Here is a 21,996-nt window from a genome sequence, read left to right on the forward strand (position 1 = left end):
ACACTCTGAAGGAAAGATGATTCTTAAGTGCTCAGAGCTCCCAAGAGAAGAAGGAACATCATTCAGTTGTCACTGCAGATGCTTATTTTGCCACTCAGCTTTCACAGCTACAGGGTCAGTCAGCAGATTGAGCAAGGCAGAGATGAAGCCATTAGTTTAGTTCACCTATGAAGATTGTGCCTTCACAGCCAGAAGTGGAAATTCACTACCCTCAGCAGGATAGTGAAGAAGCAGTGGGTTTCTAACTAGAAAGATTTCTCTTTGCTCTAGAATAAGCCACCTCCTCTGGATCAAATTTAAAAGGGAAGATATTTAACATCCAATATTTTAACTTGTACCACAGCTAAGCAGTTTTCAGGATTCACAACACCACAAAGTTGAGCATGTGAATAACTTAAATCCAAATTCCCTTCTGTGCTGCTGAAAAAACCCCATACCCTTGTGCTAATCAAACAAGCACAGGTGGTAACTTTTTGTGCATATAATTACCCCAAACAGCACTGCATGACTCATGTGATAATACCTAGAACTTAAGCAAGCCACAAATACCTTCCCAGCCACAATATTAAAAACCTAAACCTCTCCAAAGCAAGCTAACAAGCTGCAACAAATGTGACATGTCATCAAATACCGACAAAGTGCTTGATGAATTGCTGGGTTGGGGGGTGTGGTGATGTTTTTCAGCATCTCACTCCTCAGCCCTTGCAACGTGGCAGCCCTTTACAATCTCCTACTCAAAGTCCAAGTGTTATCCTTGTTTTCCCCTTTTCCCCATCCCTCTCACATTGCTCAGTGTTGGTCCAGGACTGAGATAGCTATGTACAAACAGATATCCATCATCAAAGACTTCCTGCACACACATTGTCTACAGTCTTTGGTGCTCCCTCTTCTTAAAACACAAAAGTAAAGGGGAGGGAGCTTGCAAAACAAAGGGAAAGTCACACAAGAAAAATATTTGCAGAATTAGGCCTAAGTGGCAATACTTGTGTAGCAACACCAGTCTGAGATAGAAGGAGATGGCTACAGAAGTTTCATTGTTTCTTAGCTAACCCACATTTGAAGAACTGGATTCAAATTTTTGTGGGACTTTCTGAGCTTAGTAAATTCTGAGAAATAGCTAGATGCTTCCTGTTCAGACAGATAACAATCAGGTCTATGGCAGAGAAAAAACACTTCTAGTGAGATAAAGATAAAACTGAAACAGTAGTGACAGAAATACATTTAAGTGAGCAGGAGTAAAAAAGTCTGTGTTGTGTAGTCATACTTTAACTAAATAGAATTGTATCCGGGTAGCTAATTAATATAGAAGGCAGAAAGATTTGCACACTGAAGAAAATTGACTTCTTTTGTAGAGAGATTTAGCTTCAGTTAGTACAAGGGAAACCTAGCTGGAGCTATATGATACAGGGTGCCAGTACAAGTTATGGTTCTGAATAAAACCCAAAATTTAACTCCCAAGTATAAATAACACAGGTTTGATACAATGTCCAATTAAGGTATCTTGCTTGCAGACAAAGTCAAGTTTGCACCTCAGGGCTTCCAGTGAAAAGCTACACTTTGCAAAAAAAGGCCAAGCAGTCAGAGAAATAAAGCTCCTCACTTCCAAGCATCCACATCCACAGCCATTCCTGTGCTGTTGTTATCAGCGTACCAGCTTTCTCAGTCCATATTTACACTGCTGACAGAGTGTTGGGGTGAAATAGGTATTCATACTAGATAAATTCTATTAGCCCAACTGGCCATGAAATGTCTTGTCCTCCAATCCTGAGACTTATTGCTAGTGACTATGCCTTTCCATAGTAATTCAAGATTTGCTCTCAATACAATTATCTGATTGACTCTAAAACTTCTGCTTAAGTCTTTCCAATGTCTGTTCAATGAGTCAGCAGTTTAAGATGCCTTTGGACATTAAATAATATCAAGATAGCTAAATAACTTTCTCCTGTTGCACTGACTACTAAAGATAAATTCCATTCACCACATTTGTAAGTACTGTCTTTAAATTGCCAAATTTTAGTCTAGGTATGAGCCAAAGAGCTGCACCTGTTCATAACTGAACCACAAATAAACAGTCTTGTCCTCCAGAACATGATGTAAAAAGACTTTTTGCCAGCCTTACCCATCACTTCAAGTGAACTGACATATATTTGTTTTTTGAATAACCCAAGGGGTATCTAATTCTTGAAGTGTCTTCCTTGGCATGATGTATTTTGTCCCGAGGCTTACCCCGCTCCTGTCAGAAACATTGCTTCTGGAAGACAATACTTTAAATCTTGTCTTCTCAGAAGGTGATTGAGTGAAAAAGTCTTGAATGCAGCCATAGCAAACTTGTGCCCCATGTGAAATCCCACCATGAACTGTGTACCCTAGCACATGCTGCCTGAAACAAAGCTACTCACTGCAGCACATGGAATAAGGAAGCTGCCTTCAGGCTGTTTTCTTGGGTTTTCACCAGTATTACATGACCTCTCAGGTTATCGAGCGTTAATCTTGAATGTCAGGAGTTAAAAGCAGCATGTAAAGGGGCAAACCCACAAGAAACAAAACAGCAGCAAAACAAGATACCTTAGGAAACAGCATAAAGAAAGGATCACTTGGAGAATCCATCCTCCTTGGCTCCATCAGGGAAGAATGATTTACACTTCTCAAGGCTGACTTTACCATCAAAAAGGATCTTGCACCACAAGTATGCTACAAAAGGAGGAGTGGTTGATTAAATGGCCAGAGGCAACCAGATTGTATTGCTGACAGAGTCTGCTGCATTTAGAGAAGATCCTTTCTTCCAGGGAGCTGGAGATAGAATAGAGCTGGGATGAAAGTAACTTACAGAAGCAGGCAAGAAAGAATAGAAGTGTGGGATCCACACATGCAGATCTTTTATCATTTTTGTTTGTTCAGGAGTAAAACAAAGCAAAATACTTAAGTGCTGCTTATGCATACCCACCAATCTATACCAGTACCAAGAAACTGCTATGACAGATGAAAAATCATCTTAGGTCTATTGAAAACTTGGGACTGCAGGCCAGAAATCCAGTTCAAAGGTGGCTGAACCACAGTTTCTGCTTAAGTAACAGGCAGGGTTACCATGCAGGGTACACTCAAGAAAAATGAGAGACCTGAATTCCAGCTTGCCTTGCATAGCAGATAATTTCTTTACCAAAGGTAAAAAAGACACCAAAACCCAAACCCAAACAAACATAAACCCAAACACACCAAAACAAACCCCAATCACTCAACCAAGTAACCAAAACAACAACAACAACAAAAAAGCACCCAATCACACCAAGGCATATAACCCCAAGAATATTTATCTATGTAAGGTTCTTCTGGTAGTAAATCACTTTGGTATCTGAGTTAATGATTTCATGAAGAAAAGCTACCACTGTGGTCAGGGGAAGGGTGAAGAATTCCTTCCAAATACAGTGCAGAAACAGGTCTCTTCCCATAACTTTACAGTCAGAAGGAATATTTCACTCAGATGCTGTCTGTTAAAATGAGCAACTTCTGCAAATCAAGACTGGATGCTATCACCAACAATGTTCTTAAAAACTTAGCAGGTAAGGCAGAGCACGGATGTGGCAGAGGAAACAACAGAAGATGACAGTCTGATCAAGCTGAAGGAAAGATCTGAGTTGGATAAGATCTCACAAGTGCAGGATGTTGATGTGGCAGTTCTAGAAGATCCCCACTGAATTTGGGAAATCCCTTTTGCTTTGTCAGCTTCTTTAAGTGACTATATTTGTTTTATCCCCAGTGTAACAGAAGACCTAAAAGATTGCAGAGAAAAGTTTTCCAAATGGTAAGTCTTCAATCGTTCACCATCACTGAAATTACAGCCGGAAGCCAGAGAAATTGCATTGCAAAGATTTTCAAATAAGATGTTTCATTCTTCATGGTCTGCAATGAACTAGGAGCGTGATGGGGACACACTGACCTAATGAAATGCGTGAGAACTCTCACATGACAGATAAAACAAGCACATTAGAAAGCTTCACAGAAGGAAAGGGTAGGGCAGGAAGTGTCCCTGAACAACAGAGGCAGAGAGAGGGGATGAAAAGAAGCAGCTCAGATGAAGTTATCTATCCTATTAGTCTGGGCACTATGGGTTACTTTAATGGTGACTTGTTTTGAAGTTGGATGAAGGATTTGATTCCATGTTTTGCTCACTTTGTCCTTCTTCAGGTTCCTATTCCAGGCTTCCTGCAGGTGCCCTAAGCACAATAAGTTTTGCCAAATCTTTTTTCCAGTCTTTTAACATTGGCCAAGTAACTGACTCATTGCAAGCAGAGGAGTTTGGTTTGATCTGATGCAAAATGAGTGCACAGGGAGATGGCACGAAAGATGAAACTAGGAGCCTAAGGTAAAACAGGAGGGGGGGAGAAAAAGCAGGTGTGTGTGACTAAGACCCTATTCTTAGGGAAGATAGGATGCATTACCAAGCAACAGACAATGAAAACACTGATGCCAAAACCCACTGTGCATGAAGTCTGGCTTATTAATCCCAGTGCCAGGTGCTAGGCCTGGAAGGTACTTTTCCCAGCAGGCTCCAGATCAGCCTTCTCCAGATTAACACAATGTTTGGTGTTAACATGGCATACATGGGACAAGGATATAAATCACTGCATAATTTTTACTTGTCTGTCTTTTCTGCTTGCAGCGGACAGACTGCTTTTTACAAGCTAGTCCTATTTTAAATGCAATTATCCTTGTGATATAGATGGAATGCAAAACGTGTCTGAATGCAAAGGTTCTGATAACATGAGATATTGAGTCAGAGTTTTCAAAGTTATCTCAGTTTTTCTACTCTACACTAACCCATTAGCCAGTATTATAATTTACTGCAGCAAGCATAGAGATACAGTATTTCTGGTGCTAACAGGTACCTACAGGTTATTACTACCCCAGTGAGATACTAAGTATTTAGCTATTGAATTGCAAGAGGATAAAAAAAAAACCAAACACACACACAAAAAAAGAGATACCATCAATAAACCTTCCTTTAAATTTAAAAGTGACTAAGTGAAATAAAAAACAAGCACAATTCCAACAGTACTCAATCATGATAATTCACAAACAATAACACAGAAAGGTTAACATGGAAGATGTGTTTAAAAGACCAAGTGCCATGTTCCAAGTTACATGCCCATAATCTGGCAGTGTATTTCTACAGTCATTTAAAGTTTTTTTTTCTCCTTGTTTTTTTCAATTTAGACGCTATCAAAACTCCTGAACACCATTATGACATGATTTCAGCTAATAAAACCATAGATTAAAATAGACTTCCTTGGAACTGGGAGAAGAAAAAAGCTAAGTGTTAACCAAACAATTCCTTCCTCCACCTCTTCATTCCAAAAAAATAAACATTATTTATGAGCTAAAAATTAACAGTGAATACTACATGCTTGCTTAGCTACACAGGGGCCATCAAATACCTAACAATACACATGAATAGTACCTAATTAAACTACACACAAGGAAGGAGGGCATGAGGAACACGGTCAAAATTATGAAAATCTGATAAGCCTTTAAATTACAGATAAACTGGTAGTGTAGGGTTAAAATGGAAGTTGAGGTTTTTATGAGGAAGTTTTAACAAAGTTTCATGAGTGTTAATATAATTCAGCACTAAACACCAGTGAAATTTCTCATGTTTCAGCTGTGTGTTAGAACTTGGGGTTATTTCTGAACCTGAGCAAATCTATAACCATGTGAGACAAAGTCATGCAAACTTTGGGGAGCAAAGAGGTTCCCCCCGGGAGGATAGAATAGGCAAGTCTAGTATTTTGTACCTGTGTCAGTAGGTGTTTTACATCCTGTTCTAGAATCACTGGATTTTGTTAAAAATACAAGAAACTAGACTAGAAACTGGTAATCTTTCCCCTGTGTAAGCAGTGATAAGAATCCCCAGTTTAGAAGTGAGAGTACTCTACCACACTAGATAGAGTTCTCATCCAGCTTGTTTCTGAAGAGTTTGCCTTGTTTTATCACTGGAATCCCCTACAAAAGCTGGACTGACTTCTTTTGTGCATTGAAGGGCTGAGTCTGCAGCTCAGAAGCACAGGACTATTTAAGTAATCAAAGGGCAGCAGGTTTTAAAGCAAGATTTTAATCTGAAGAAAAAAAATAAATTACAAATGACATTTCAGGCAGTAGTTTCTAATTGATCTGCCCTCGGGGCAGTTTCTGAGCCAGAAGGAGTAGCTCTTATTCTTTCATACTTTAGAGGGGAAAAAAAAGCGGGTGGGGGAGGGGAGAAAGTCCTGATCTGCAAATAATCTGTATTAGTTCCTAATTTAGAAATTAGAAATTAATTAGAAATTAGACCAGCCATAGTGCTGGTCATGCTCGCCCTACCGTCCTTACGAATCCTCTACATAATAGACGAGATCAGTGAACCTGCTCTGACTCTAAAAGCTATCGGCCACCTAAATTAGAAATTTAGGGAAAGAAATATAATGAAATTCCTACATAGATCAGTGAGATGTACTCTGGTATTTATTTTTTAAGACTTAATGATTTCTAGTAGTATTATTTCAAAATCCAGCAAATGAAATCCATTTTCTATGATTAGAAAAGGGATATTTTCAAGGTTTTGTTTCCACAGGGCAACTAAGGAAAAAAAAAAGGCAGACTGCTGCTAGCAAATGAGTAAAATCTTAAGGTTTTAGAGGTATCAGCTTTAAAGACTGCAGAATTACCACAGAAAACTAGCAAAGCTAGGAGCATTATTTCCCCTGGAGCTAAGTTTGCAGCAGTCACAAGACTGCAGCAGTTGCAGACGCGATTTATGACATCCTCTGAATGACCTCTCAGAGCTAAAGACTGATTAAGTGCGAGGCATGGAAGGTAGCTCCGTCTGCCCGCATCACATGGCGTGCACTCACAGCACAGCACATCGTATCACAGCACAGCGGCGGGCAGAGCTGTCCCCAGCCCTGCTGCAGGCAGCCCTGCGCTGCCATTATGTAAGCGAGCACAGCACACAGCAGCGGCTGGCGGTCCCCTCCCCGTGGCACCCGCACATGTTCCCTGCGGCCCTGGTTCACAGGTGTGTCTGTCATTTTCTAGGACACGAGTTGTCCTTTGACTTCAGCAGCGCTGTCAGTGCAACAGTGAGGCAACAGCGGTATCTGGGGTTAAGGAGTGGCATATAAGCAAAAGAAATAACACGAGCTATTCAGCACATGAATGATCCCATTTTCTCTGTTTCTTCCAGAAACAAGTGGGCTTGTTCTATAGCTGTCAAAAGCTTTACTGTATTTATCCACAATATTCCCATGGCACAGGTATGCATTTAAATAAATGCAATTCCAGTGTACTGAGAAAAAAATGTTGTCCTGCTCTCAAGAACTGAATTAAGTATTAGGTGACATTGAAGCTATTTTGCCATGGCTTTGCCACAGGAAGTTCAGTCTAGCAGATTTAGGCCTGGCTGAAGGGAAAGTGTGCAGAAAATACTTCTCCCCAAAGGTTTGTTAGAAGAGTAAGTCACATGCACAACAAATCAGAGAAAAGTTTAAGATATTAATAGGTGTGATCTCTGCAGTGCGTCCTTCTCAGCAGGATCCAAGCATGTCCACTTTAGTTCATTACAGTAGAAAGAAAATCCAGCATCATCTAATTGAGCATCTCCAACCTGAACCATGAAAGTGAGCTGTCATTGCTTCTTTACAAATCTATATCTATATCTTTACAAATCTATATCATTTCTCTTGCATGTAAAGTAAATCAATAAGCAATATTGATACTTCAACCACCACCACTACATCTGCATGAGTATACCTTGCAGAGATAAATGGGGCAGTCTGCAGTTCTGGGAATTGCTGCTCCAGACATTCAAAGTACTTCCCTGTCAGTTACACTGTGTTCCCATTTGATGAGCTTTCTTCACAGCCACACCAATACAAACACACAGCTTACTTTTCTGGCTCCATAGCAAAGGGTTGACAGTTTGTGGGTGTGGAGGAAAGATAAGAGACTGCAGCTTCTAAAAGTGCTGCAACTCCACACTGTAAGAGACTGACCCAGTTCATCCAGTGACTGAGGCTGGAATGGGGTCACTGAAGCAGGTCCCACCTCCTCCCTTTAGGAGACAGGCACAGGTTGCACAAATTGAACTACAGTGTGGTCTTATTTAGTGACATTTGTCAGCATTACTCTTCAAGATGAACAACCTCCCTTCCCAACAAACTTGAAATATAACAGGCTGCTTTTGCAGTGACGCTCTTCTGTGAGGCACTAAAAACTGTTGAAGGAGAGGTTTGGGATGTTGGGAAGGAAATACAGCTTTATTGAACAAAGAGAGGAAGAAATTAAGTTTGCCACTGTTCCTCTTGGCAGTCTGGTTTGGACAAATAGCAATCTTTGGCCCAGACTGGTGAACATCAGTAAAAGTCTGCTCTTGTCCAAACATTATCAACAATTCTTCAAGGCAGAAAGTACAAACCAGTCAATATATTTTAATCAAACATTACTTTAAACATAATTGCTCTTCCTTCATCAAATCTAACAATGATTTGCAAGACAAGTTATGAGAAGTCTGGGCCAGTATTATATTAATTCACAGAAGAACATCTGTGCAAATGTCTGAGATGAAAATTTTATTTACTATAATAATGTTCTACTGTCACCACATTAAAAAAAATCTCAAAGTTCAACAGTTTTTTATATTTTCAAGAACTACTGAAGAAAACAGTTTTAGAGCATTGGGGAAACTGAATGAACCTCCTACATACTCTGGAGGATGTTCACGAGAACACAAGATCAAAAGGAAGAGTAAACACCACTATTTTAACTGCAAGCAGGGGATAAGTGTCTTTTTACATGTTCTGTTAAACTACCTTTTAAAGTATGTTCTTCTGCCTCCCCAGCATCCCTGAGGACAGAGCACAGAACCACCTAGGGCAGAGTAAGAAACTAGAAACTTTTAGCCAGGAATCTTGTTAAACTTTAAAAATTACAGAATCGAGAAATTCTATGGAGAATTTTACATCTTGGATAAAGTGGAATGAAATAACTGATCTGCCTGAGCATTATTTTGTACTGCTCTGCTAAAAGTCTAGTCCTATTAAAGGATGAGGACAAGGAGGAAGGCTTAAGCTTTTCCAGGCAGACTGGCAAGATGCCCTTTTGCAAGGTCTTTCAAGGTATGATCTTAGGAACTGTGGCAGAGAAATTAACTTGAAGTTAATAATCCTTTTCATTCCTGAAGTTTTGAGTGCATCGGTCAAAACAGTTGAAAGCATCAGCCCTGCTGAATACTCTCCCTTGGTGCACAGAAGTGACCAAGCAAATCAAGTCACTGCAGTGGGCAGGACTACCAGAATCATGCATTTTGGTGCTTCAAACATTAGGTTAAGGTGCACTGTTTTTCTTTCCTTCTACTGAGCAATATGAGCTCAACAAGTTCTGACATAAGTATCTTACCCCAAAGACGCTGAAACGGGCAGCAATCAACAAAGGTTGGAACTTTAATTGACCTAAAAATTAGGTGAGCCCCATTCACAAAGAATGTTTCCAAAATATTTTTATTTAATCCTTAGGTGACTCATGCCAGTATTTAAGTCTCTGCTCTTGATCAAAATGCATGTTATGGCCATCATTTCAATGCTGACAACTCCTCTAGGAGGATTATTGCTTACACAGATTCTAGCTCAAGATTCTGCTCACATACAGGCCTCAGCATATGGCAGCCCCAGCAAGAAATTCTTTCCTCTCAAGACGAAACTTGACACAACACCTCAAACCAATTTAGAACAAAAATAAGTGTGTTTAAATCACAACAAAACCCTGCTTTGCATCCTTGCTCATCTGAATCAATTGCACTGTTGTGGCCCAAGTCAGTTTGAGATCAGCTCAGTTGGTCAGAGCATGGTGCTAATAACACCAAGGTTGTGGGTTCCATCCCTGTGTGGTTCATGGACTTAGGAGTTGGACTCAGTGCTCCAATTGTGAGTCCCTTCCAACTTAGAATATCCTGTGATTCTGTGAATTTGGTTAGACAGCATGGGAACATTCCACTATTTGTGCCTGGTGATGCAAACACTCCAGAAAACAAAGTACATTGCCAGAGAGGAAGAGCACATTGAGTTCCACTCCTGTTTTTCCTTCTGGTACACATACCCTCATTTTTAATATTCTGTCTATAACAGTTTTCCACACATTAATTCTTAATTTCAAAGAAATTGGATAAACTCTTAATATAAAATCATATCTGTAATCCCTGCTATCTGTGATGTCAATTTCCTGCTCTTTTTTAATATGACAGGTCTAAAAAATTCACTTATTGTAACTTAAATAGAAAAATTACGAAGACCTTACTTCAAGTAAGGAAAAAACCTTCAGCAGTTCATGCACTGGATGTCTCGACATTGTTCCTCTCTGAATTACACTAGTGAAAGCTTTTCCCCTTAAAATGAACCTGAGTAAATATGCTGGCCCAAAAGTCAGACCCACTGCCACATGTGAATTAAACGCAGAGTAGTCTGAGCAAGAGCAGCACTGATGTCAAAGCAGAACCACTCCTGAGCGAGCAGCTTTGAGGAGATCAGCTCAGAAAGTTTCCAGTAGAACACCATTCCAACAGAAAGTGCTGACTTGATGAAACCCAAAGTATTCCACAGGAATGTGCTAATTCAATCAAAACTTTTGAAAGAGGACAGGCCGGCTCGCCAGGCCAGCCAACCAGCCTAGTGAGCTGACTGGCTCTCCCCAGCCCTCCAGGGTCACTGGCTGCCCCATCTGGCCAGCTGCCAGGCTGCTATCCCTGCCCTCTGAGGGGCCTCGAATCATAATAAAACTAATGGAGTCTTACAAAGTGTGCTGAGAAACAAACAAAAGAATTTAAAAATGAAAACCAGAATTATTTCAGAACCAACTGCAGGGTTTCATCAGAGGATATTGGGTATGTTTGTTGCAAAGCATCTGAAGTCATGAGTCTCTCTTGTGTCTCCTCAATTTTTTATAAAACATCTTCCACTGAAAAAAAGCTGTATTAATATTGCAACAACACAATAATTATATTCAAAATCTAAACTTTACCAGGCACCTGTAATCTTCAGCAAGGAGTTTAAGTAAGGTAAGTTCCTTCCAAAACACTGAGGAAATTTACATAAATGCCCATATCTGACCAAAACATGGGGCTACAATTTAAGCAACACCTTTCACAGAGCAGTCCCTAAGTGGGCTCCCTGCTTGTCACCATGACAAATTTGAACAAGATGGTGCAAGGGGCCTCATTTAACACTCTGGAGAAGCTAAAAGGATTAGGTATAGCTACATAATATTTTAGCAGCCTTTAAAAAAAAACCAAACAAACCTGTCAACTAGCAAGTAACCCACTTTCTTCAAAAACTGGCTTTTGGCAACCTGTGGTTAGCCAGTGCATGGGACCTACTCTGGCTCCTCAACAACTCAGCAAACATTTGCTAACTGCTAGGAAAGGCTTTTAAAGACAACATCACCAAGCACCATGATGCTTTCTGCACAATACCATTCATTTACCCAGCTTTTGTATAAAAATGCCTAGATATTGGTTCATGCCTGAACACCACAAGTAGTTTAAGGAATGTGGAACAAAGTTCCACAGAAAAAAAGAAAGAGCTCTTTTAAAATGCCTAATTCAGTCAGCAATGAGATCTCTGTTGCAGGCAAGTCACATGATTTTGAAAGAATAAGACTAATAAAATGTACTGATATATTTATATGAAAATCAGCACAACTTCCAGCATAGAACTGAGACAATTTTGTGACCACTCTTTCAGAAAACACATGTAAATCAGACAGCTGCCCGAGTTTGCAGTTCACTGACCCTTTCAACTGCCAAATGCAATGCACAAAGGTAGCTCAGAAAGCAATTAGAGATTGGCTGGGAGGACTCATTAATTTATTTAAACTTCAAATCACAGCTAAGCAGTCTTGTAACATTTTTCTGGGGGAGACTGTATGCCTCAGACTCATATTTAAAAAGAAGGTTTGTCTTCTCAGAAGGACAAAATACATACAATTTGCTCCCTGGTGTTTTTTAGAAGTAACTAATACATTTACAGTACCATGAGGAAAGACATCTAGAACAGAACTAAACATAAGCACAGTTCAATCCATCTGCTCAATCTCTAAATATTTCTGCATCTGCAAAGTCTAAGGCTCCCTTCAACTCCTTGCAACACAAAACTAAGAGCTAAAAGAAGGTGAGGAGAAAAAAAAAAAGGAAGAAAAAAAAAAGATATTTTCCCTTCTAGTGATAATAGGACTGGCAAATATCAGTGACCAACACAAGCAAATGATGCCTGCTTGGCTCTATTCTAGTATATATGGCATGAGGCCAAGATAACAATGAGAAAGTAAAGCATAAAGACATGCTTTCCATTTTGGAAGCAGGTATCAAAAGTTGACAGCAGCATATTTTCTTCTCTCAAACAAAATTTGAGATGCCCTTGGCCTATGGCAAAAAGGCCGATTCATCACTGATCTTATGATGACAAACAGAAAACAGACAAGAAAAAAATGCATGCACATAGACATTCATACACAGGTCTGGGCCTGAAATCATGGCAGCATTAAGTTACCAACCTGCTAGTTAATTTTTTTCATTAGCCTCATTAAAGGGACCACAACTATAACACAAAGCAACAACTGAGCATTGCACAACTGAGAAGCCATATCCTCAATTTCTTCATGCTGCAGTAATTTAAATAGCCAGCTACAGGCTATAATGTCAGCTTTAGTCTGTGACTCCAGGAGTTAACCAACTGGAGCCACAAGGATCAATGCACACTTCTCTGAAGTGTGCATGAAAATGAGACCATACTTCTAAGTATCTCTCTCAAACCAGCCCACCTAATTTGATAGTTTCCTTATTTCACACTTACATAACCATTTCCTAGAATCAGTTTCTGAGGCTCGCTGTACAGCAGACACACTCCTAAGGCAAGAGATGACAAGCTGCTGTTAACTCCTATTGCATTGCCCACAACCGCTTTTGTCATGCTGCAGATTATCCAGAGTGGCTTCAGCTGCCACTCACAGGTTTTACTTCTGCTCATCTGTTGACTTCAAACACTGTGCAAAGGTAACAAAATGGCCCAAAGGGGCTCTAACCAGCAGTGTGTAAGCTGAAACAATGCAAGATGGAAAAAGGAGTCTGAATATGAATATATCACCACAGTGATTCAAACAAATATCATAAACATTACTGAGAGGTTACATTATATAATTGCCATATCTTCAAACAAAAAGTTAGTCAGCTGAGTGCACTCATATGTACATGTAGGAAGCTGCAGGGGAAAAGGATTTCAGTCAAATTTGTGCACACCCCATCAGGTGGATTAGTGCCAGAGCTCGTTCTCTGCCAGTCTGCCTCCTCCTGCTCTACCCTAACTGATCCCAAGTGCATTTTCCTGCCCTGACTGGGGTGACTAGTGTGCTTCTCTCCAATGTCCAACATCCCTCAGTACACACCTTATCTTGGAAAATGCTCAGACCTGAATTTAAGAAGGAAAAATAAATAGGAAAAAAAGCCCCCTTTGTTAGATGAAGTCAACCTTCTCATCAGATATATGTGTGGTAACACCAGGAAGAAAAAAGAAATATTTACTTTTCTTAAGTACTGTGCTTTCAAATGGATTTCACAACTCTAAGCATATGATTTCAAATTATTTTTGCAATTAAGGGCCAGTAGTATTGGATAGCATTATGGTATTCTTTAAGACTTGTTTCAATAAAGTGGTCCGGTGTAGAATACCCTAACAGCAAGGTACCTGGAGGGTCAAAGAGCCCATGACACTGCAGGTTATTTATGCAGTAAATAACCTATGGTGGAAGGGATGTCTGGTGGTCTTCTGGTCCAGCCCCTCACTCAAAGCATGACCAAGTTAGACTAGGTCAAGGATGGAGGTTACACAACCTCTTCAAGTGCCTTGACCCCCCCTCATTATCTCACATTTCTACTTAACACTGAATCAGATTTTTCCCTAATGTAACTTGTGAGCACCAACTTTCAGCTTCTTGCTGTTCACCTGCAAAAAAACCCCAGCTCCCTCTCCTCTCTACAATTTCTTTCTAACTGCATTCTATTCTGACATCTGATGACTGGTGAACAATAATCTCATTGAAGATGCACTGAAAGATTTTCTGCCAAAGCAGGCACTAAAATTTCAGTAAGACTTTCTAATTCCTTGTTTCCTCAAGCCTTTTTTCGTGCTTGCCGTAGAACTGAGTGTCAGCCTAAGCCACAGTGATAGAAAGGTTTGATCTCAGTGGCAAAAGTCCTGTTTGTCTTGCATTAAAGTTTGCCTAGAAGGAGAGCTTAGTAGTAGGGGAAAAAAACACTGCTACTACAGGTGATTCATTTAATATTGGCCAGTTTGATTAAAAAAACAAAAACATATAACCAGTCTTTATGAAGTATCACATATGGAATCAAGTGAAAAAGGAGAAGTTCTTTAGTTCCTCCCAGAAAAATGTAATTTTTTTGAACAATGTGCAAATGCACAGCATGTCAAGTAACAGTCCTTAATAAAGTCCCCAGGAGACTCACTTGACCCACCTCACTACTTGATGTCATTAAATGAAAGGAGGTGTAAGCTACACATATCTCCACTGGACAATAAACACACACTGACCAGTGGTCAAAAAATGGAAAAAAAACATTCAAATAAGAATAATTTTATGTTTGCAGGACACACAGCAAATTATATTGGCATGCAGTATACAAAGACTAAGTTCTTAGGAATTAATTAGAAAACAAACTACAAGCACAAAAAATTACATAACTTATGAGTCCACCAAATTAGTTACCAGAATATCTTATTAAGTAAAGGACTATTATCACACTAATGTTTAAAATGAATAAATAATTATCAGCTTACTTCTTTCTTACCATTGTAGGTTATCCTTGGTTTTGTCAAACACATCACAAGATGTAAATCCATTTCATCAGAAGATACAAATTTTGAACATACAGGGCACTTGAATCCTATGGAAAATAAAAATATGTAAGTGTGAGCATACTCAACCATGTAGCAAATATATATATTCAAGCCAAAAAGCTATTCTGCACATATAAAAATAAAGAAAAAAGAAATCCTGGAGGATTTTCAGTTTTGACCTGACATTTCTTACATAAATAAGATTCCCTTGATTTTAGAAGATCTCAAAATGGACCATTGTTTCTGGAAATCATTCTGTTGACAACTGGAAACACTGTCAGCACCTCTGGAACACAAACTTTCTCAACAACTTAAGAACAGTTTAGGGCAGGAGCAAGAAATCATATGACTATACTAAAACAGAAATTACAAATGTGCAGAGGACAGAGCCATTAAGATTTGAACTTGTGCAGAAATCCTGAATTAACATGTTCATTTTTACTGGGAATTGTACTGAAACTTTAACCAAGAATCTTGGTTTTACATCTCATCATACAAGCTGCAGCATCTTTTACCAGTCTGGGGCCCTGGGAAAATATTAACTCAGGGGTGTTGCCTCACCTACTGAATCACTAAAACTTCCTGTAGCACTGAATTTGTTTGACTGCTCTCATCCTGGCCAAACATAACCTTGTTTAGCTTTTGAGGTCACTGCCTCAGGCAACATGGGGTAAAGAATAATTAAGACAGTCTGGATTGTGATGCAACTGCATCACAGCCTATGACAAAAGTGCTTAATACCTAAATTTATGTCACTGTCAAAGACAGCAATCTTCCAGTTAAAGGACAAGATCAGCTGGACAACTTTTACAATCCACAGAAGAGCCTGATTGATTTTGATCTGCTGAATAATTAACACACAAGTGAGAGACAAAAAAACCACCAGCAGGGATCTCAATGCATAGTAGCTGTTAAGGAGTACACCTACAGGCATTGTCCAATAGGACAACATCCAGCAAAAACATCAAATCTACATCCACTCTCAGCACAAAGGCACAACTTTCTCTCTGATGCTGTGAAGAGTAATGATGCAGGCCTGTATAAAATGTCACTGCACCTTCCACCAGCATTCCCATCTGGGCCTGCTCCCACATGTTTTACTTTGTTGCCTCTTACTTTTGTACTTCTAACCTTGGGAGTCCACAATAAACCAAGTCAGTCAAGGATGACAAGCAACTTGATGCTGCACTTTTAAGTAACTGATGCCTGAGAATTTTCATCTTTACTGTTAATTATTATCCAGATGAAGATCAAGCAACTAACCTGAAGCATTAGCACTTGATACAAGTACTGCACTTTCCTTATCAAGAAAATTATGATTTCTTATGGGTAGCTAATAGGAAGCAAGTCAAAGGACAGCTAGTAACAACCATAAGGAACTCAGGGCAGCAGCTGAACATGTGCTGGAAACCACTTCCTGAGATAAAGTCAGTTCTGCTTCTTCCAATTTTCAATTTTAGTCATATCTATTTATTCTTTGTGTCAATCTTACACTTCAGTTTGAACACTGCTCTCCTCTTCTTGATTTCATTCCTCCTCCCCCAACCCACATTTTTTACAAACAACAGATCAATAAGCATAGCGCAGCCAAACATGTCTTTTGGAAAAAACCAGCCGAAAGCATTCATTTACTTGTTGAAAGCTTTATCAGTGACCTTTCAGCCACCGTGTAGCCTCCTTCACACAGGTGTCCTGGAGTGACTTTATGGCGCTGAATTGTATCCCCATTTGTCTGTTTAGCCCAGAAATAAGTTTTGCACCTTTAAGACTGGTTCTGGAAGTGAAGGGGGGAGAGAAGAAGTGTGCAGTTTGTTTCCAGAAACTGCACTCACTCCTCCACATTCCTGCTCCTGGAGTGTGTTGTCTGCAGAACACAGCAAGAAACAGCTCTCCTTTGCTTTTAGTTAGTTTTTGGCCAGCTGAGGCAGTGAAGTTCCCTGGACTGTGTTGTTTTTTTTTTCTTGGAACAGTTCAAACCTACTGTGGACTGTAGAATCCAGAAAAACACCAGGAGCTCACTCACACCTGTGGCCCACTAGGCCCAGGACGCTCCTGGAGGGACTGGCAACAGACTGAGTGAGCTGAGCTACAGCCCACAAAGAAGACTTTTTGAATTTATCATCTCTTCAGAGCAGCAAGAGGTTTTGTTGTTTAGCATTGTTCATTTTTTTCTGCTGGTGAACACTTTGCAAGTTAAATAAAAAGGGTTTTTTCCACTTTTCTCCAAGTAAATATTTTCCTGAAGCAGTTGGGGGACAGGCCACTTGAATCTGCTTTCTAGAGGAACCCCTTTAGAGGCTTTTTTCCAGATCTGCCCTAAACCAGGACAGCAGGCTACACCTCAACATGACTAAAATCAAAATTAGTAACTCTGTCTTCCAAACACCCAAACCCACCACCCATTACTGTTCTGTTACAAGTTTCTTCAAAAACTGACCCAGGATAAATTTTCTCTCAGTCTTTATCACCCTACTGCTGCTGATTGCTAGGTTTTGACTAGACTTAAGACCCATGCATTATTCTCATTTATAACCTTCTGTAAGGCATAATTGACAACACAGTTTGACGTGAAAAAGCCTCAAATTTCCTTATATGCTTCAGACTGAGTCCGGCTGTGACAGAAGGGGGTGTTTGCATTACAGCAAGTTAACTCTTATTTTCATGGCTAGTTAAGCACTGAGACAGTCATTAACAAGTTCTCTCTGCTTTCTGGCCAGAACTCTTCTAGCTTATTCCCTAGAGTCATAAGTACATGTAATTGGGAGTGACAGGGAGCAGGGACAACACCAACAGGTCCTTGGAACTATTGTTAAAGTTAACAGTGTTAAGAAGGTATGCATCCCCACAAATTCTTGGAGGAAATATTTTAATCCAAATAAAGTACTGGGGAGAGCTTGAGTGAATAATAATGATAATTTAATAATAATACTGCTTTTACTTTAAACCATGCTTCAAGATAGACAGCAGTGAAAAGTACTTCAGGTTATCCCCCTAGTGTATTCAGATGAATATGCTTTTACCACCATGCACCTGCCCTTATACCTAGTAAATAATCTGTGTTCTAGCAATATAGTAAGTATTTTAACAATACATTTTGTTGTGGCTTGTCCTGTGTCGGGGGGATGCGAAGGTAATGGTTAAACAGCTACAAACATCCTCCTGACACAGCAAGTCTGGGATACCTGGCTGTTGTAGCTCTACTCAGTGTGCAGAACTGAAGAACCCAAAGAACAGAGGACATCACACTTAACTAAGGAACAACTCAGCTGACCGAAGTAAAAGGTGTATTTGTGAAAAAGATGGTTTTCCAGTGACCACAGTCAGCTGTATACCAGAGACTAGCATAATACTAGAAAAAGAGCCTTGGGCTCACAACACTTGCTGAAACATTCCTTAAATACAAGTGAAATCCGATTTCTCATGCCTTCACAATGTGGAGCTGCAATCCAGCTCCTGGATTTAGCCATCTTCCCCAAGAGATGCATAGTATAAATTTTGTGTGAGGTAAATTACCATCTCCAACTCCTTTTGGTAACCCCAAAGAACAAATTATTTTTGACTACAGACAATTTACTTTTTACTAATTGTATTTGAAAAACCTAAATAAGAAAACATAAGACATATGCTGTCCACAAACCAGTTGAAGGTCCTTAAAAAAGATCATCTTTTTCTACCTTTCCTCAAATCAGAAGGCAATAGTTTCATGACCCAGTTTACAATTAAGTACTGGGAAAGAACAAAGGCTCTATTGTACCTCTGCCCAGCAGGATAACAACATTTATAGCCCATGTTTGTTTTTACTGTCTTCTCAAGGAACAATTCCAATAACTTAAAGAGAATTTCACATGACTTTAACAATCAGCAATGGGTCAGAAATAACTTGCTCTCTACATGACTTGTTTTACTGGGTTTTGTAGATAATTCATAGACATTTGGACAAAAAAGTGGAAGCAGTTATCAGATGAGGTCGCATCACATGAAGCGTCTTCCAAAAACCTATGAAACTCAATCAACTACTTTCTCACTCTCTTTACAAGGGCAGCAGAACAGAAAATACACAGTTCTAGGTAAAAATCCAGCTCTTAGGAGAGTGTTGATTTCACAGCATCCCTTATTTTTGTCCCAGATAACAACTATCACCTTTGCTTTAGCGTTATCACTGTCAGCACATCACTGCAAAGTCCTTCCTTCTCCCATAGTAGAGAACTCAGGCAGTGACACACCCTAAATCAACTGAAGGACCACCTCTCACCCCATTCCCTACATACAGAAGTATAGCACAAAAGAACTGAGCACCAGAACTGAGCAGGCACACACCACTAGCTGACTTTTGCAACTGCATCCTTGGGAGGGCAGGGAGCCAAATTCTTACAAGCTCCCACCATCTCGTTTCACAACCCTGAGTACAATACTGAAAGTAACACATTACTTAAAACAAAACCAGAATCCTGGGAAAAAAATAACAATTACAAGAAACTGAGACAGAACAGAAAGTTGCAGTACAGCAACTAAAAAATCCCAAGGTAACAGAGAAAATCTGAAATAACTAAACCTGCTTAAGTATCAGGACATAGCAGAGGTGAATTCTATCTCATTCTCTCTTGAATGTATCACTTTCTTCAAGCTCTGCCATCTTTTGCAAGTGAACCTCCAGTTTGCTAAGAAATCCCATATTCTCTGACATCCATCTACCAAACTAACACTTTTCCTCTCTGGTAGACTTGGGAACAACCCACAGGGACAGATTGATGGGTGGCCACTCACTCCATCAGCACAAATTTCAACCTCTTAGTGATGCCTTACTGTGTTTGCCTTGCTTTGCACACATCAGGCTGCTTATGTTTGCACTTCAGTGCACAGCACAGCAAACATAAACATCCAACGAAAAACAAACTCCCGGACTGCTAAGATTTTTACAAAATCATGTCAGCACTTATTCTGGAATATCTACTTTTAAAAAAACAAACCTGCTAAGAGCTTCCAGACAACACAGTGCAGTGGGTCACAGAATTGCACATAAAGAAACATATTAGACTTGCACAGAAGAGTGGATGATCCTTTCAGACCATATTAAACAGTTGTAGAAAGAAGTAAGCACAAATAAAACCTGCACCAACACAAAAGACTGAATGAGCCTGATCAGAGTAACTTTTCAGCAGAAAACATCAATTGGAACACTGCCAAAGCCAAACTAAAAGTAGAATGGGAGCAGCTGCTCTTTTAAAGTATGCAGCATATTACTATTTTAAGTCTTTGTATCCTTGTGTTTTCAAATAAGATGGATAAATCTACCATGTTTTGCAGTTAAAGAAGTCGTAAGAGAAATCCTTGCATCCACACACTTTTTCTAAAGTGTATTTGAGAATAAGAAGCCTGACAAATGTTACTTACATATTCACACATGTTCTTTGGTACTTCAAAAAAGAAGTACAGACAATCTGGAAACACAGCATCCAGTTAAATTTGATGGTATGAGGGTGGTATGCAAAATCACTATCACACAAAGAAAGCCTGCATTATGATGCTAATAAGGAAATAACACAACACAAAAAAAGAGTTGGTTACTTCTTATGTGTTCAGTAGACACGGAGAACATTCAGTAACTCTGCTCAGTATAAAAGACACGTAGACACTGGGAAGTGTGCACCCTTTATCTTTTTCCCCTAGTCTGAAAACAAACAGTTTACTCTGATGTTTCCTCACAGGCCCTGATGCCTAAACCTTTTATTGCTCTTGTCCTCTGGCCTCTCTCCAATCTTCCATGGTGCACTGCCAAGAACTGAGCAGAAATTTCAGCCTAAGACTTCATAAATTCTAAGCAGAAATTAATACTTACCTATTAATTGTTCCATTACACTAGGTGTTAGTAGATATAGATCTATCTATGCACAGTGAGATCTCTTTTATGGGTGTATATATAGGTAGGTACATTTTAAACAAACCGACATGTGATTGGCTCATTCCTCTCATGTCTCACAACAACCCCTAAATCTTCAGCAGAACCATTGCTAGCCAGGTCCATTTTTAGTGCTATATTTCTGCTCACATTTATTAACTCTTATCTGTCTTTTTTTAATCCATTATTGGCATTTTTTTAACTTGTTAAAAAAATTATGAATGCAAATTTTGCCCTCCATAGCGCTTATAAGTTTAGCATTTTATTTAGTTTTTTCAAGTGCCCAGCCTCCAAAAAAGAAGTTGACTGAAAACAAATCCAAAGGAGACCACTGTGATATTTGATTTGAATTGTTTTCCTAAAGCAGATGTATGATCTTTTTTCCCCAATTATTTCAGCATCCACCTACTTTTTCACCTGGACCAAATTATCTAAGTTGCCTTATAAGAATATACATCAAAATAGCATAAATATTTTAAAGTCAAAGCATAATGCCTCTGCTTATTCCACTTCTATCTTTGCTGTTCAACTGTGTAGAAGACTATGAAGTAAAATTTTAAGAACAGCAGAAAAATAAATGGAAATAATTCAGTTTCTCGGTGAAGTAACAGTCCTGGTCAAGATAAAATTCTATTACTCCCTTCTTCTGTAAACTAATTTGTAAAAAAAAAAAAGAAGAAGCTGTCCAGTAAAGGCCACACGGTCTATCAGAGTTATACGGTCACAGAATTCTCTCTTCTCCTCAGACAGCTGAAATGGAAAAAGGGAATGAGTAATTCTGTAAGCTCAAAACCACGAAGCTTTGTACACAAAAGCATATTGCTTTAACACAGCTAAGATCTTGCCTGGCAAGTTTACCCTAGCCATCAAAGAGAATATGAAAATTATTTCAAACTAAATTCAAGAACAAAGAAGTAACATTTTTAAAAGTCTTTAAGTTAGAAAGCAAAAGAAAAAAGAGCATTACCAATTGCCAGGGAACCTTCTACAGGAAAATTTCTAGGTGCTGTAGCTGGCAATAGAAATGGCTACTCAGAGAAAGTTTGACACTTTATGGACGTAAGTTTTTTGTTAAGAAAATGTCTCTGTGAAAAATCACACCTAGTTCTCTACCTTTCATCCTCCCTTCTGTTGTCAATTGTCTAAGCCAGGAGAACACAGCACCACCTGGAA

At 39.4% G+C, this 21,996-nt stretch overlaps 1 protein-coding gene across 1 annotated transcript in view; it reads right to left on the bottom strand.

Moving 5' to 3' along the window:
• ZNRF2 (zinc and ring finger 2) overlaps positions 1-21,996 on the bottom strand; it is a 53,786-nt gene that overhangs the window by 7,517 nt on the left and 24,273 nt on the right. The window contains exon 2 of the mRNA XM_030968137.1: positions 14,879-14,974. Coding sequence (XP_030823997.1) covers positions 14,879-14,974 — 96 coding nt within the window. The remainder of the gene's footprint in view (positions 1-14,878; positions 14,975-21,996) is intronic.

The sequence above is a fragment of the Camarhynchus parvulus genome, chromosome 2 (genome assembly GCF_901933205.1).
Source record: "Camarhynchus parvulus chromosome 2, STF_HiC, whole genome shotgun sequence".
In the NCBI taxonomy this organism is placed as follows: domain Eukaryota; kingdom Metazoa; phylum Chordata; class Aves; order Passeriformes; family Thraupidae; genus Camarhynchus; species Camarhynchus parvulus.